The 15,647-nt window shown below is 40.8% G+C and overlaps 1 protein-coding gene and 1 non-coding gene across 2 annotated transcripts in view; both read left to right on the top strand.

Annotated features, from left to right (window-relative positions):
• Window positions 1–15,647, top strand: part of LOC133351790 (ubiquitin-like modifier-activating enzyme 1) — a 29,596-nt gene that overhangs the window by 2,497 nt on the left and 11,452 nt on the right. The window contains 12 exon segments of the mRNA XM_061567320.1: window positions 803–864; window positions 3,031–3,199; window positions 4,615–4,749; window positions 5,819–5,925; window positions 7,661–7,751; window positions 9,713–9,845; window positions 10,899–10,996; window positions 11,781–11,927; window positions 13,210–13,386; window positions 14,232–14,342; window positions 15,125–15,139; window positions 15,141–15,206. Coding sequence (XP_061423304.1) covers window positions 803–864; window positions 3,031–3,199; window positions 4,615–4,749; window positions 5,819–5,925; window positions 7,661–7,751; window positions 9,713–9,845; window positions 10,899–10,996; window positions 11,781–11,927; window positions 13,210–13,386; window positions 14,232–14,342; window positions 15,125–15,139; window positions 15,141–15,206 — 1,311 coding nt within the window.
• On the top strand, window positions 14,417–14,547 carry LOC133351825 (small nucleolar RNA SNORA35). Its single transcript, XR_009756229.1, has one exon. It is a non-coding gene; the product is annotated as a small nucleolar RNA SNORA35 (small nucleolar RNA).

The raw sequence follows: 15,647 nt of genomic DNA, 5'->3' as shown, positions 1-15,647 counted from the left end.
AGATATAAATATAGCCAGGTTGGGAAAGTAGACCAGCTACGATCCAGAGGGTCTCTAGAGCTCCTCCTTGTTAAAAACTCCTCGAATTGAATGCGGAGGCCAACAGTGACTTCAGCATGCAATTAGAGGGCTGCACCTTTACGTTTTACACGTTGGTCTCGGTAGACTTCATTACAACCAACATGTGCAAGTTCTGCATGGAAATCGTCCCCCCTGGGGGCTTGGTAACCTAAGCAGCAGCGCTGAAACCCCATGGGCGTTCACTGCGTAAAATGCACAATAAACGTTGCATGCTTGTGTCGTAACTACAGCTGTATACATATTCCTACAATGACGCGACTCTATCCTGCAGTTTAGTCATACTATATTTTTAGCGTATGTGTTCATGGTTTATATTTATATAGAATGTGTATATAGAGGGGTGAAAATTGAATTGTGAACATTTTCTTCGAGGTTGGAGATACTGGAAGTATTGTTTCAGCTCTTGTAAGCAAGCTGAAGCACAAAGGTAATTGGTTATGTGATATAATTGATTTAATTATGCATGTTTTGCTTAAGTTAACGTCAATACTTAGATGTGGCCTTTCGACTTAAATGCATCACTTGTTGTTTTCTTGGCCACTAACTTTGGGAGAGACGGTTGTCGCAATCATGAATGTGAATTCTTCTAAAGTGCCGCAGTTTGACAACGCAGACTGAAAGAATGAGGAAACGTTTCCATCGAGAAGAAGTCGAAGAAAGCTTCCTTGAAAAGAGTTTCAATTTGGATGCGTTGAACTGTGTTGACACTCGTTTATTGCAGGACATGGCCAAGAATGGAGGCAATGATGTTGACATCGATGAGGGCCTGTACTCAAGGCAGCTGTAAGTACTGCACTCGGTACTTTTCTGTTTTGTGAGCACCTTTTTCCAAAACATGTTTTGGAATCAGCTGACAACAGCTCGGCCAGGCAGCCTCAATGCATTTTTCAAATGTGTAAACTTTGAAGGAATCGCTGTGGCTATTGGTGAAATAGTTATATTTTGAGTCCTAGAACCATTGTAAAGAGATGCCAGGAAAAAAATTAACTAAAATAATGCGGGGGGTGTATTATATTTAGTGAATGAAGGTTTAAACAATTGCTGTACTGGCCAAATGTAATCGGCATTCTTGCTTTGAAAGTACAGTAGTGTCTTCATCATATTCGGAGTAAATATCTCATTATAGCGATATGTGTGCTTGGCTATATTTAATGTACTCTACAGCTGTGACTGCCTTGTGCATGTAATTTATGATATGGTTTTCATTCAATGAATCATACTTAATTTTGAGCCTGTGTATTTAATGGTGGTTGAATGCCATACACCATGTTTTAATACCTCTCAGAGGTTTAACAAATAATACCGAAACGCACATGTTCATGAAATTCAAAGCTTAGATAATGCATTTTAAATTCCTAAGGATGCAATTTGCCTTGTAAAGGCATCTTAATTCCAAAATGAGATATTTCACTTCTCTGTAACATTGTACTGTAACCTCGTTTGTTATAAGCTATTGTTTAGTGTTGCTGCCCAATTTATACAGTTTGGTTGACATAAGCCATGAAGTTAAAGGTATATTGTAGACAGAAATGTAGTAAAACTGTTGGCAACATGACTTTCACCTTTTGCCTCTGTTAAGAAAATCTTTAGTCACTGTTGTATCTTGGTCTTCAAATTTTCCTCAAATCGGTGGCATTCCTTGGTGGGAGAACAGACTAATGTATTGCATGCCATAAGAAACGGTTGACCGATAAAATGGGCTGATTTTAAAGATGAATGGCTAAAGTGTTGGTGATGGTTAGAACATTCACATCATCATTGCAGGAGTTCAGATTTAATTAAAAGCAAGTTCTGCTGTTTACTGTCTTCGGGCTGGATGTTTTTTAGAGCATGGCTAATATATTTGATACCACTCTGTTCTATGAGACAGCTGCAGCTAGCTTTTGAAAATATGGTAAATTTAAGCTTTATACAGCGTCAATGTGCAGTCGTCCTTGAAAGCTTTGCAGTAGACAGGTATTGACTTATCTGTTAAAATGAATCCCTTAGCTCACAATAATGCACCAGATCATGCGTGTCAAAGACTTATAATTTTTTTGTTTTATCTTCACCTCGCACGGACCAGCGTGGTGAGGTATGGTTAAATAACTGGCTCTAATCCAAAAATGGATTGACAAAAGGACTACGTGTTTCATTACATTGGTCCATGTCATCCGTGTACCCTGCCGAGGTGCTACGTTCACTGCAGTGTTACAAACATAATTGACTCTTGAATTAGTTGGATGGGGTGATCCATGTATTTTCTTTATTTTTCCCTACTGATTTATCATGCCCCTATCACTCTCTATCAGGCGATGTAATACTTTGAAAACGACGTCTCCATTTTTTACAGATGAATGTTGAGAGATTGAATAAGTATTTGGAAATTGTGGGAGAAAGAGGCTTTGAAATACAATGTTTTTATAATACTGTAATTCTTGTTTTATAAATTGATCACCCTTTTATCAACTGATTAGATTCATGGAATACCATTATAAATGTGATGTATGACTACAGATGAGAATCAAGGATTGCCTCCCTGAAAATGTACTTTAATGATCAGATGGTTCAGAACTGCCACTTTCTGCAAATGCTAGAGAACTGCAAATACACATTTGAAAATGTGTAGCTAAAATCCTAGTTGGGCTCATCAGTCCTTAATTTCCAATAAAACGATAAACATTTGTGGGAATGGGAATGTTAAATATTCAAGCAGCTAGGCCGCCAACATAAATGAGCACTGCCAATGATAGTTTTATCAGAACAACCCTTTCACTTTTCCTCCGACTGAGAATTATGTGGAAATGATCAACTTTAATTAGCCAAACCCCGCATGCCAATTTGAAACATTGCACGAGTACTCGAAATGTAATCGCTTGGCTTGCTGGCTTGGTTTAATACGTACCATCGTTTCGTACGGCGAAGACACGGTGCATTGTGGTTTTTAACACTTGGCACCGCTCGCGCCAGGTACGTGCTCGGCCACGAGGCAATGAAGCGCATGCAGCGCTCGGATGTGCTCGTGTCGGGCATGCGGGGGCTGGGCGTGGAGATCGCCAAGAACGTCATCCTGGGTGGCGTCAAGTCCGTCTCAGTCCATGACCAGGGGAACGCCGAGTACCTGGACCTCTCCTCCCAGGTGAGTTCCTCACAGAGATAAATAAGTACCTTAGTTGTTCCTTCTACATGTGAGTACCTGGACCTCTCCTCCCAGGTGAGTTCCTCACAGAGATAAATAAGTACCTTAGTTGTTCCTTCTACATGTGAGTACCTGGACCTCTCCTCCCAGGTGAGTTCCTCACAGAGATAAATAAGTACCTTAGTTGTTCCTTCTACATGTGAGTACCTGGACCTCTCCTCCCAGGTGAGTTCCTCACAGAGATAAATAAGTACCTTAGTTGTTCCTTCTACATGTACCTGACCTCTCCTCCCAGGTGAGTTCCTCACAGAGATAAATAAGTACCTTAGTTGTTCCTTCTACATGTGAGTACCTGGACCTCTACTCCCAGGTGAGTTCCTCACAGAGATAAATAAGTACCTTAGTTGTTCCTTCTACATGTGAGTACCTGGACCTCTCCTCCCAGGTGAGTTCCTCAGAGATAAATAAGTACCTTAGTTGTTCCTTCTACATGTGAGTACCTGGACCTCTCCTCCCAGGTGAGTTCCTCACAGAGATAAATAAGTACCTTAGTTGTTCCTTCTACATGTGAGTACCTGGACCTCTCCTCCCAGGTGAGTTCCTCACAGAGATAAATAAGTACCTTAGTTGTTCCTTCTACATGTGAGTACCTGGACCTCTCCTCCCAGGTGAGTTCCTCACAGAGATAAATAAGTACCTTAGTTGTTCCTTCTACATGTGAGTACCTGGACCTCTCCTCCCAGGTGAGTTCCTCACAGAGATAAATAAGTACCTTAGTTGTTCCTTCTACATGAGTACCTGGACCTCTCCTCCCAGTGAGTTCCTCACAGAGATAAATAAGTACCTTAGTTGTTCCTTCTACATGTGAGTACCTGGACCTCTCCTCCCAGGTGAGTTCCTCACAGAGATAAATAAGTACCTTAGTTGTTCCTTCTACATGTGAGTACCTGGACCTCTCCTCCCAGGTGAGTTCCTCACAGAGATAAATAAGTACCTTAGTTGTTCCTTCTACATGTGAGTACCTGGACCTCTCCTCCCAGGTGAGTTCCTCACAGAGATAAATAAGTACCTTAGTTGTTCCTTCTACATGTGAGTACCTGGACCTCTACTCCCAGGTTAGCTTCTCAAACTTGTCAATGACCACCTGGTTATCTGCCAGGCGAGCTCCTTATGTAGGTAAATTAATCACCCGTCTTTTCTACCCATGTAACAAATTACTGCTGTTAAGTATTCTAGTCTTCCCAGTTTCCTCATGCACACGTTACTTGGCACGCGGACTTTTCTCAGCTGTGTCTTGCATGTGCTGAAAGCTTTTAGTTCAACATTTCTTCCATTGTATTGTAAAAAAGCTAACATTGCTTTTTCCTGTGTGACCACCCGTGCTTTGCCAACCACCTCGAATCTGTGCGTCTCAGTTCTATCTGCCGGAGAAGGACCTGGGGAAGAACCGGGCCGAGGTGTGCCAGCCCCAACTCTCTGAGCTCAACACCTACGTGCACGTGTCGGCGTACACGGGCGAACTCACCGAAGAGTACCTCTCCAAGTTCCTGGTGAGCGACACCTCATCGGGAGGCTTGGCTCGCCGTGGAACCTCGCGCGCGGGCACTCAACGACGGCCGCTTTCTGTTCAGGCGCCGAGAGCGTGTTACAGTTGCTGGTACAGTGTTTACCTGTACCAGCAACTGTAATGCGCGTTGAGGCCACGGAAAGAGGGAGAGGTTACGCCACACTGTGTGGTGGTGGCTCGCCTTTCATGGAACCCTTGGGAAGCATGGCTGGTGTATCGTCAACAACAATTTAGCTCAATTGGAGATTTTTGTCAGGGACACAACTGGAAAACATGGAATGACTGGCAGTCATTCACGGTGAACCGGAATAAAAAACGATGTTGGAGGAGGCAGACGGGCGATCTGGCGAGATTTTGGAAAAGAGAATATGATGAAAAGCAATTCAACATTGTGCCTGAATAGTAATGTGTTTAACAATTCTATTTGGATAGTTTTGACCTGAATCGGAGACCACGACATTGGTAATGAAATTTGAATAAATTCTGAGAAGTGCATGCTTGAACTTGCACCGAGAGACCGGAAGTACCCATTACACAAGGTGGTGTGTCATGCGGATTGAATTTAGTGGCGATTGACTCTCAACCCACCGTGCTACCATTTGGCCGGTAGGCGTTAGTTATTTATAGTTACAGATGTTTAAATCACAGGTCATTGCGCACACCGCAGTGTTGTGGGTTAATGCTCGGGCACCACCTGCGTCCTCCCATCCTCATTGGGTCCATCTGTGATTTGTTTCAGCTGCATGCCACTATTTTAAGCATTCCTCCCAACTATTTTTGTAACAGGTGGCTGCCTGCTTGCCTTCATTTGCTCATTGCATCTTTAATTGAGCAGCAGTACACTCACAAGGATTGTTTTAATGTATGTACGTTGAACTTCTTTCGCGCACCGTATGTAGCCAATTGTGCTAATCGGAGGTACATAATAATCTTTATTGAACCTCAGGCCTCCTTTAGAAAGGATATTTTTTTGCCTCAAACGCTCACTTGATTGCCCATGAAGGTAATTTAATTATTTCACCAAAACACATTCCTAATGGGTTTTCCCCTAGGTTGTGGTGCTGACCAACTCCACCTTGGAGGAATGCATTCGCGTCGGCGACTTGTGTCACTCCAAAGGGATCAAGTTCATCGCAGCAGACACCAGGGGCTTATTTGGGTGAGTACTCTCGCATGTCTTTCTGCTTGACATGAATGGTCTTCACCTGAGGACGGCTACTTGCGTTGTGGCCGAAACGTCGTGAAAATTATTTTATTATGTTTTATTTTTATTATTTTATTACTTCCCTTCTACGTGACTTTACCGAAAGAACCAAGAAGATGAATCCCTGCAGTCACGAAAGCTTTAAATCGAAAAATGAATGTGTGACATTCAGTTGGCGTTGGCACATTTCACACGAGCACGGTCGGTCTGCAATAAAGTTGTTAATAAATGTTAATTGTGTGCTATACATTTCATGTAAGGAAATTACTACCCGTGGTCAAATGAATTTCATTACTGCTTTGACTGCTGCACTTTCATTTATTAGATTTCTTTTTTATCTCACTTATATGCCAATTCTGCTGTAACCGTATTGTCTTCAGATGAATACACTTTCATTCTTAACTTTAGAAGTAAAGCTTTATTGCACAATATCACCTTTTTTGCAAATATATGTTTACGTAATTTAAGTCTTAATCCACTGAATTTTATTTATATTATGTAAACCGTTCTTGATACTTTTTTGACTTATTTTATATATCTCAATAATGTGAGCCTGTGCTTTTTCTGTCCAGTGCTCATTAAAATGTGCAAGTGCTTATACTTGCTATTAATCAATGCTTTCAAAAAATGTGCATACTCGCATGGTTACTAATGTTTGTAACCTATTATTACTTGTTCTATCTATAATGTTTACTAATGCTACTTTTAATACGAACTATTTATATGCATATGACTACAATAGTGCTTTCTATAATTTGCTATAATGCTTGATGTTGCTTACTAATAATAATGTTTGTGTGTTATTAAAGTGTGTATAGCACTTACCAATACTGGGGCTAAAGTGTTTTTGGTGCCTACTCAACCGTTATTACATGCATTGTGCTAACTCGTGTTTACTCTCGCGTGCTTCCTACTCATTGCATTTAGCTAGAGTACATAGCCGACTAGGCTAAACCGTTTGTTTGCAACCATGCGGCCATTCGATTGATTTATTATAACGCAAAGCACGTCGGCGTCTCTCGTTGAATTGATGCGAGGGGCCCTTCCGGGCGCGTGCAGATGCCAGTTTTGTGTGCACATTCAGCCATGTTTAACAGCGGTGCCATGTTTCATCCAATCGTGTGCATTGCATCGAGATGTACATGAAGGTTGCGTTAGGTCACGCAGGTGGTGTGTCATGCCCTGCAAACAAAGCCATTCCCGTTTTTTTATTTTGATTAATGTTGATGCTCGCCTCTAGAGTGTGTACTTCAGTGGCGTTAATGGGTAACTGTAAACTGTCCCAATAGACCTACTGTATCACTTCAGCAACACCTTTGTTAATACGAGAGGGGCACACCTTTAATGCACTGCAAAGATGGTTATTGGTCAGTCGAACTAAAATGTTGAATTCTCAGAGCTGGAATAAACCAAATTAAAGTAAAACAAATTCAGTTGACTTAATTGTTTTTTAGTGCAGTCATTGTTGGCCAGGAGACTGTCACTATTTTAGCAATTGGTGACTGCTTTGATTAAAACCCAGAATCTCCACAATGGTTATCTCTGTGCCCTGACCACTCAGCCACCGTACTATCTCAAGCAAAATTGTTTGCAGCACATTTGTATTTTTGTGAATGAACGAGTAGATTAACGTAATGATAACGACACCTTAACCTGTCATGTGTGCGTGTGTGTTATTGTTATTTGACAGACAACTCTTCTGTGATTTTGGTGACGAGTTCACGGTGATGGATTCTACTGGAGAACAACCCGTCAGCGCTATGATCTCTGCAGTTACAAAGGTAGTGATTGAATGTGTTGTCTACACTCGCACTTCAGCAGCTGTTACTCTGGCACTGCTAAGATGCAGTAAGTGAGACAAACATTAGATGCAGCTGGCAGTAATTAATCATTGGTTGACTGTAATGCCACTTCTGCACTTTTCGTGAAACTTTCCATAGAAATACAGGAACACTAATGTTACAACCCAACAGAGCATGCATGTTCACATATGTTTATTACAGCCATCCATAATATTATAAAGCTGTTTACATTTGAAATTAAAACAAATTTCTTAGCGGTTGCTCACTTATGAGATGTAAAACACAGCAGTGATTGTGCCTTGGTCTTTTATACAGAAGAGACATTTCTTACAAACCGTGAAGTCTCTGTAAACAGAGTAATTGGCACAACCTAAATGTCATGGCAGCGAAGCGAATGGAGAGGAGGATTGCGTGCGTGTCCGTGTCCACGCTTGTGCGATTTAAGCTTGATGGTGTAGTGGCAGGCAGTTTCCCCAGTGATTTCTTGGCGACCAGACATGAAATAAACCACTCATCCAATCAGGATCAATCCATGTCTCACTCCAATTGCAGAGCCAATCAGCATTCACTTGATTGCTGTTTACCACTAGAATGTAGACAAGGGCAGCATAGTGATAGATTGTCTTCCATTTTCAACGGACAAATCGAGTGGTGCAGTCATTCGCGTGAATGAGAAGTGAGATTTTGAACGCTGGATTGAATACAAACTGGCGGGCATTTGTAAAGAACAACGTGTGGGTGCTTGGGGGACCAGGCTTTGTGTTTGGCGTTAGTGCAACATTGAGGCCATTAGCTTTCAAATAATGGAGGCATGATGGAGCGACCTGGTGAATGATTAATCTGGAGTTGCGTTTTCTGTGTGTGCCTGGGTGTGGTGTTTTTGCGAGTCATTTAGTGTTGCATTTTTTGCGATCACTTGACCTTTTCTCGTGTCGTATTCAGTGTTTTTTGAGCAGGTGCATCGATTTTTGTTGATGCTGTATAAATGAAAGCATTAAAATGTGAACTCATTTGTGACGGTAGACACGAGCACATTAAAATGTAATTTTCTCCAATGTATTGAAGCATAGCGTGAACGTTTACAATACCCTTGCAGTGTCAGCACTGGTATTATTTTTTTACCACATCATCATTATTTGAGCTGTGAATTTGGCATACATAGGCATCAAGGGCAGTAAAGTGATTGTGCATACACATTGCAACAAGCATTTCCCATGCCCAACATGTTCAAGCTATTCCAGATTTAGTTTTCATATCTGGGCTCGCAGATGCGTATTGTTTGTCAAATACCCATGTTGAACACACACAATTGGCTATAACTCTTTTTGGATGTACTTTTTGAAATTCACACACTGATGTTTGTGGCGACGATTCGCTGCCAGTGTTTACAGAGCATCAAGTGATTGAATCCTGATGGCTTTAACCAGTTAATTTTCCAAGAATTACATGAAAGGCGCATTATCCAATTACTTTGAAATTAAATAAATCACATTTGTGCAGTTAATCATTTGTCAAAGCACAATGTGTCAAAATTGGTCAACATAAGTTCACATTTATACGTTTGTAGCGACTTTCTGTGATTAAACATTTGGTGAAAATATGCTTAACTTCTATTTGCTTCTGTATAAAAGTATATTTGCTCAAATACTGAGCATTTTATCTTGAAAATCGGTGAAAAAGGCATTTGATTGACTTAGGCATGATACGTGACTACTATTAGGAAGCCACTGGAGCTATACACTTTTAAGTCTAGATTGAAAACGAATTTCTTTCTAACTGCTTTTTGTGTTTAGTTGGTTCTTACACCGCACCTCCAATTAGCATGGTTGGTTATGTACCGTATGAAAGAAGTTCAAAAACATACATTAAGATCTGATAGCTCTTGGGGAAAAGTAATTGGTTTTGGTGATGAAGACAGTGGTGATGGATTTTTTTTGCAGGATGCCGTTGGAGTTGTTACGTGTCTCGATGAAACCCGGCATGGATTTGAGAGTGGGGACCACGTCATCTTCACTGAAATCCAGGGGATGACGGAGCTCAATAACTGCAAACCTCGGGAGATCAAAGTTCTTGGTGAGACAATCGTTTGATTAAGAGATTGGCCGACACAATCGCGGCTTGCAGTTTCTGTGCCGAGCCCAATTCATACGTGGTTGAGTTGATGTATAGGCCACTTAAAACTCCACTGTAATATATTAAGCCCCAGGCCAGCCACACAAGGCATTCCCAATAAATCTTACAAAATCCTATCAATGTTTATGTATATCTTGTAATTTTAATTGACACTGGTTGCCAGGTTAAATTGTATCATGCCATTACAGATGGTATTGATGGTTTTCCCAGTGTAACTTTTTGTTGATGAAATGTAATCCAATGGCAGGTTTTCTAACTTCATTTTACATTTAACATACAATTTACTATTTGTTCCAAAATGGTAAAAAATAAAAATTTTAGGTAGTAAGTAAAAAATTCTAAAAAAGAAATTTCAATCTTGTAAATAGCTACACCGATATTCAGCTGGAATATCCCAATGATTGTCACACATTTGCAACAGAACGAAACAATTACTCTCGTTGTTGGAGGAAGCCATGTGCTGAACCTTTTGGTAAACTTTTATAAGTACGGTACCATAAAATTCACAGCCTTGCACATCTTGTCTTGATTCACATCACAAAAACATTGTCAGCCGTCTATATTACACCATGCAGTCGCTAACACAACAACACGAGTGCCTTCCCTCAAGTTCTGCTTTTGGTAATACAAATTCCGTAGGGGCAAAGACTCAAGTTTGTATAGATTTCCCAACTGAAACTGCTGCTGCTTTCGGTGTGTGTCGTGTAGGTGGGAGAAGTAGTGGCATCATGGGTTGCACACTGCGCCTCTAATATGGCTACTCGGTCTGTTTGCAGAAATACATGTTCGTGGCAATATTTCATCCTACCTAACCTGAGCCTCTTCAAAGTGGACTAGGCCTATGAGTGGCTGTGGGAGTGTCATATTCTTACCATGAGGAAGTAAAAGTTGTGCTGACCACACCTGTCCCTCATGTCCTATGCAGCCTTTCATTGGTATGCATAAACAACCATATGGTTTTGTCGTGTAAATGGATGGGTTTGTGTCTTTCAGGCCCATACACATTCAGCATCGGGGACACGAGCGGCTTCTCAGACTACAAACGTGGTGGTATTGCCGCACAGGTCAAAATGCCCAAGAAGATCAGCTTTGTGAGTGCTCATTTATCAATTCGCTTACAGTGATATTGCTAATCCAGGATTAATTATTGAATGCTATTCATGCACGTGGGACTGTTGTGAGGCTGAGCTGAGGCTCCAGATTGTTTGATGTGAACATTGTTTTAAGTAACATGTTAGCCTTGTTTCCTGCCACAGTGTAATATATTTTCTGTGTAATCACATGCATAATAGCGCGTGTTTTTCCTCGAAGCCCATCCATATCATCAGGTTCAAAACGATGAACTCCCTGACATTTATATTCTGGAATCGCATAATCAATCGGAGTTAATTTTAAGAATTATAACTATTTCATGAGGCTGTTGATCATGGCAATGAATTATACGAAGTAAACTCTGTTTCGGTTGCAAGAAAAAAATATTCTTAATAAAAATGCTATCTCCACATCTGCCTATGATATTCTCTTGCCACCGTTTTGTCATATGTTTGATTTGAGAGGTGATTCTGGGCTTAATGTGGTACTTTTTTCTTTGCAATGTCTCATGGGTATTTGTCATTTTCTGATTTTCGTCCACTGACATGACTTCTGCAGTCTTCTTTTAGTAGCTCTCTTGCACTGACTTTGTTTTGGTCTCGTCTGCACTGAATGTTTTTTTACTGCAATCATACTTGGGTGTTAGTCACATTATCCCATCATATGCCATACCACTCTGAAGTAGTTGCTCGCTTAATAGCACCTGTCTAAAGTCTTCATGACATGAAGTATATTTCCGTGCATTTTATTTATACTTGTTTTTTTTTTATCTACCCACATTAGAAAACGTTCAGCAAGGCATTGGCGGAACCTGATATGGTCGTGACAGACTTTGCAAAATTTGAACGTCCGGGTCAACTCCACCTCGCCTTCCAGGCCCTGCATGACTTTGTCAAAAAGCACAAACGCCTGCCCAAACCACGCAACCAGGTGAGTGAGATGTTAGATGGACTTAGACTCAGCTCTGCCATGCTTACCATTAGTCAAGCTCACTTGTCTGCTCAACAATCTTTCTGTGCAGTGTTTTAGGTAGCAGAATACTGTTATAAAAGTAAGTGTTCCTGCCATGTATGTGACAGTAACTTGGGAGTGTTAATTTGCATTTGAAAGTCTGTCAAGATGCAGATGGTGGGCTCTCCAACGAAGTGATGATCTAAAGAGTTTTCCTATTCGTGTCTAAAAATGCAATCTAGAGTATGACACATAATAACATCAACATTTTCACCGTGGAAAACTATTGAGTTTTTGAGGTTTTCATAAAGATCTTCGGATTCTTGTCTCAAACCATTAAGTATTTCTGTAGCAGGCCAATTTAAAGCCTGAATAAATGCATACACTAACAGATCTGTAGTAACCCACTTGCTGTATTGATTTACTGGTAATAATGACATTTATAACACGCCAGATTTCACAGTCCACAACTTTCATACCACTTCTAATGCATGTCACAGCGACATGATAATATAATAACCCATCATCCCTCCCCTAAATCTTTCGATTGCACACTTGCTATACCTTACTAGGGTTTATAATTAATATTCAGTCACGTTTTTGGTTGTCTGGGTGAGGCTTTCGCTGAAAAAAAACGACTCGCAGTTTGAACGTTGCACATTTAAATCTTAGTTGGAGATCATGTACACGTTACAGCCGTTTGTCAAGCCACTCTTGTATGAGGGCCTCCCCAAGTCGTGCAAGTCATGTGGGTTATTTGAGCATACTTCACCACACTGGTTAGTTGGGGTTGGTGAAGGTGGGGAGCATTTATGTGGGAGTACAGTGAGGGAATTTGATGTATTTCCCTCTATTACATACAGATCTAGGCTGCTCATTTTTTTGCAGATAATGAAGTTCATATCACTTTTTTGCAAGTCAATTGTGAATATGTAATATATGTATATTGAAATTATTTTGCACCGAACGTAGCCAACCGTGCTAATCGGAGGTGCGGGGGAAGGACAACAAACTTAACATAAAAAGCAGCTGAAAAGAAATTATATGTAGCTGATGGTCCCCACCAAAAGAATTGGAATTTGCACCACTGATTCAGAGCTGCCAACAGAGATGAGCATCATCCCTTTGGCTTATTTGAGTGGTGAGTCCCTTAGACTTGGCATTTACCAATATACACCATTCGTTGCCCTTGTGTATTAGTTGACATTGCCCCCTCTGCTGTTGTCTCTCGTACTGCTGTCACCGCGTGCTCGTCACGCAGGCTGACGCAGACGAGTTGGTGGCTCTGGCACGGGGGCGGAACGAACGCGCCACTGGCGCGGCGCGGCAAGAGCGGCTGGATGAGGCACTGGTGACCGAGCTGTCCTTCAGCGCCATGGGAGACCTGGCTCCCATCAATGCCTTTATCGGAGGCATCGCGGCCCAGGAAGTCATGAAGGTAGCTGGTTCTGTCACATCAACTGATGATCACTCACTACATTGTCTGTGATTGATAATAGGAAGCTGTGCTGGAAGAGACGACCAAATTAAACGAGCACAAGATTAGAGTGGTTGTCAAGCGTGTGACCTGTGGCTTTGTATGTAGCTTGCTGGAATAGTGTACAGCTACAGTTACCTATTGGCTTGCATGGGAACAAACAGAATCCTTGAATTTAACTATTTTGAGCGGAAAAATAATATTTTACAAATGTGTTCATGATATTTTTGCCAAGTCTGGAGGTAACAGAAACTGAATTTGCACTGCCACAATGATGAGAGTATTGAACCCTTCTCTCTGAGCATTTTTAAATGCTGACAAACAATACAATTCTGAGCGGCATTGTGCAACTTATCCTGGTTGTCTGGGTTCAGTACTAGCTTTTGTTTTGCGTTAATTGTTCCTGGTTTTTTTAGAAATTGGCTAACCCACTCCTTAAACTACTTGCCACTTTTAATTTGTATATTTGTTGCAACATCTTTTTTGTGGTGTTATCCTGCCAATCATTCTTACACATTCAAAACTATAATTATGATATAAAAATAATAATAATAGCAAATTATGTGCAAATATGATCTTTATGATAATGGAACAAATGAGACCGAACAAGACAGACAATGCAAACAACATAGACAAATAATAATTAATCATTGAATCACATTAGTTACCTGCAGGAGGTAAAGAATAACATTAATTATAAATATGAATAATTTGCAGACCAAACATTTCACGTTTCAACAAATGTTCCTAGGATGATACCCCTCGACTTGAAGCATTTTTCTTGAGCTGTGTTTTTGCTCTTTCAGGCTTGTACTGGAAAATTCACACCATTGACCCAGTGGCTGTACTTTGATGCACTGGAGTGCCTTCCAGAAGAGGGGAAGGAAACACTTCTCACCGAGGAAAGCTGCAAGCCAGTAAGTCAAAGTCTCGAGTCTTAACGTGTCTGTCTATGTACGTATGTTGGACTTCCTCTTTAAACTTCTCTCGCCAGCACTGATCGTTACCCGTAGTGCATTCTGGTTGCACTTTGGGCTCCATTACAGTGCCAGATCAAACTCGTCCTCTGAAGAAGGGCTAGGCTTATCAGTAGTCTGGCTCTTTCTAAAGTGATGAACAATGCTCTCTCTATTCTATTATTTAATTTCTTTTCTTTCTACCGAAAGAACCAAAAAGTAATGCTCTCTCTCTTCATAGTAGACATATGGTTAAGAAACGAGGGGGGAGCATTCTTGAAATGTCCACTCAGCTTAGCCAATACCACCCAAAAATGTATTGTTATTATTTTTTATATCTACGTGACTACCGAAAGACCCAAAAAATATGAGTAGTTCCACTTAGGGGAATGTCAGCGATGGTTCTCATGTAATTAAACCAGTGCCATATCACTCATTTCAATATCTCAAACGAATAGGTTCTCACTGCTCAGTGATTATAGCATAATTCTAAGTTAGAAGAATAAAAAATGAATGATAATAGTGCAATTACAAACTAACGCTTGAATTTGGAAAAAAATGAGCATCCTATTACCGGTCATAATGGGTTTTGTTGGTGTTTTTTCTCTTCATATTATGCAAAGCAAATATGTTATTGATTTTGCTGTGCGTGACCATTAGAGTAGTATATGTATGCCTATTGATTTCATTCTAATTGCACAGTGAAGCAAGCTCTATGAAACCTACCTCTTGTCCTTCTGCAGAAAGGCTCACGGTACTGATGGCCAGATTGCAGTCTTCGGAAGCGACTTCCAAAAGAAACTTTTCGCTCATAAGCTCTTCCTGGTGAGTGAAGCAGGAGCGAACACAAGCTGACTTTGCCACAATGATGACAGTATTGAACCCTTCTCTCTGAGCATTTATACATGCTGACAAACAATACAGTTCTGAGTGGCATTGTGTAACCTATCCTGGTTGTCTGTGTTAAGTACCAGCCTTAATTTTGTATAAATTGTACCTGGTTTCTAACTTAAATGAGCTAATCCACTCCTTAAGCTACCTGACGATACTTATATTTACAGCTTTCTTTAAAATCGGTTGCTTTTAGTCGGGCAATGACATGTATTTATGCTCACACTACTTATTATTATATTAGCTTTGTCCATTTGCTTTGAATACATTGCATATTATGCCATTTGTGGTTGCAGACCAGGTCAACTTTGTGATGAGCAGCTTTATTGGCTTTTCTGTTGCAAAGGGGTGATTCATAGCTTCCAGATATCAAGG

The sequence above is a fragment of the Lethenteron reissneri genome, chromosome 38 (genome assembly GCF_015708825.2).
Source record: "Lethenteron reissneri isolate LAM-NWPU_2019-01 chromosome 38, ASM1570882v1, whole genome shotgun sequence".
In the NCBI taxonomy this organism is placed as follows: Eukaryota; Metazoa; Chordata; class Hyperoartia; order Petromyzontiformes; family Petromyzontidae; genus Lethenteron; species Lethenteron reissneri.
This window is presented reverse-complemented; position numbering and strand designations above follow the sequence as displayed.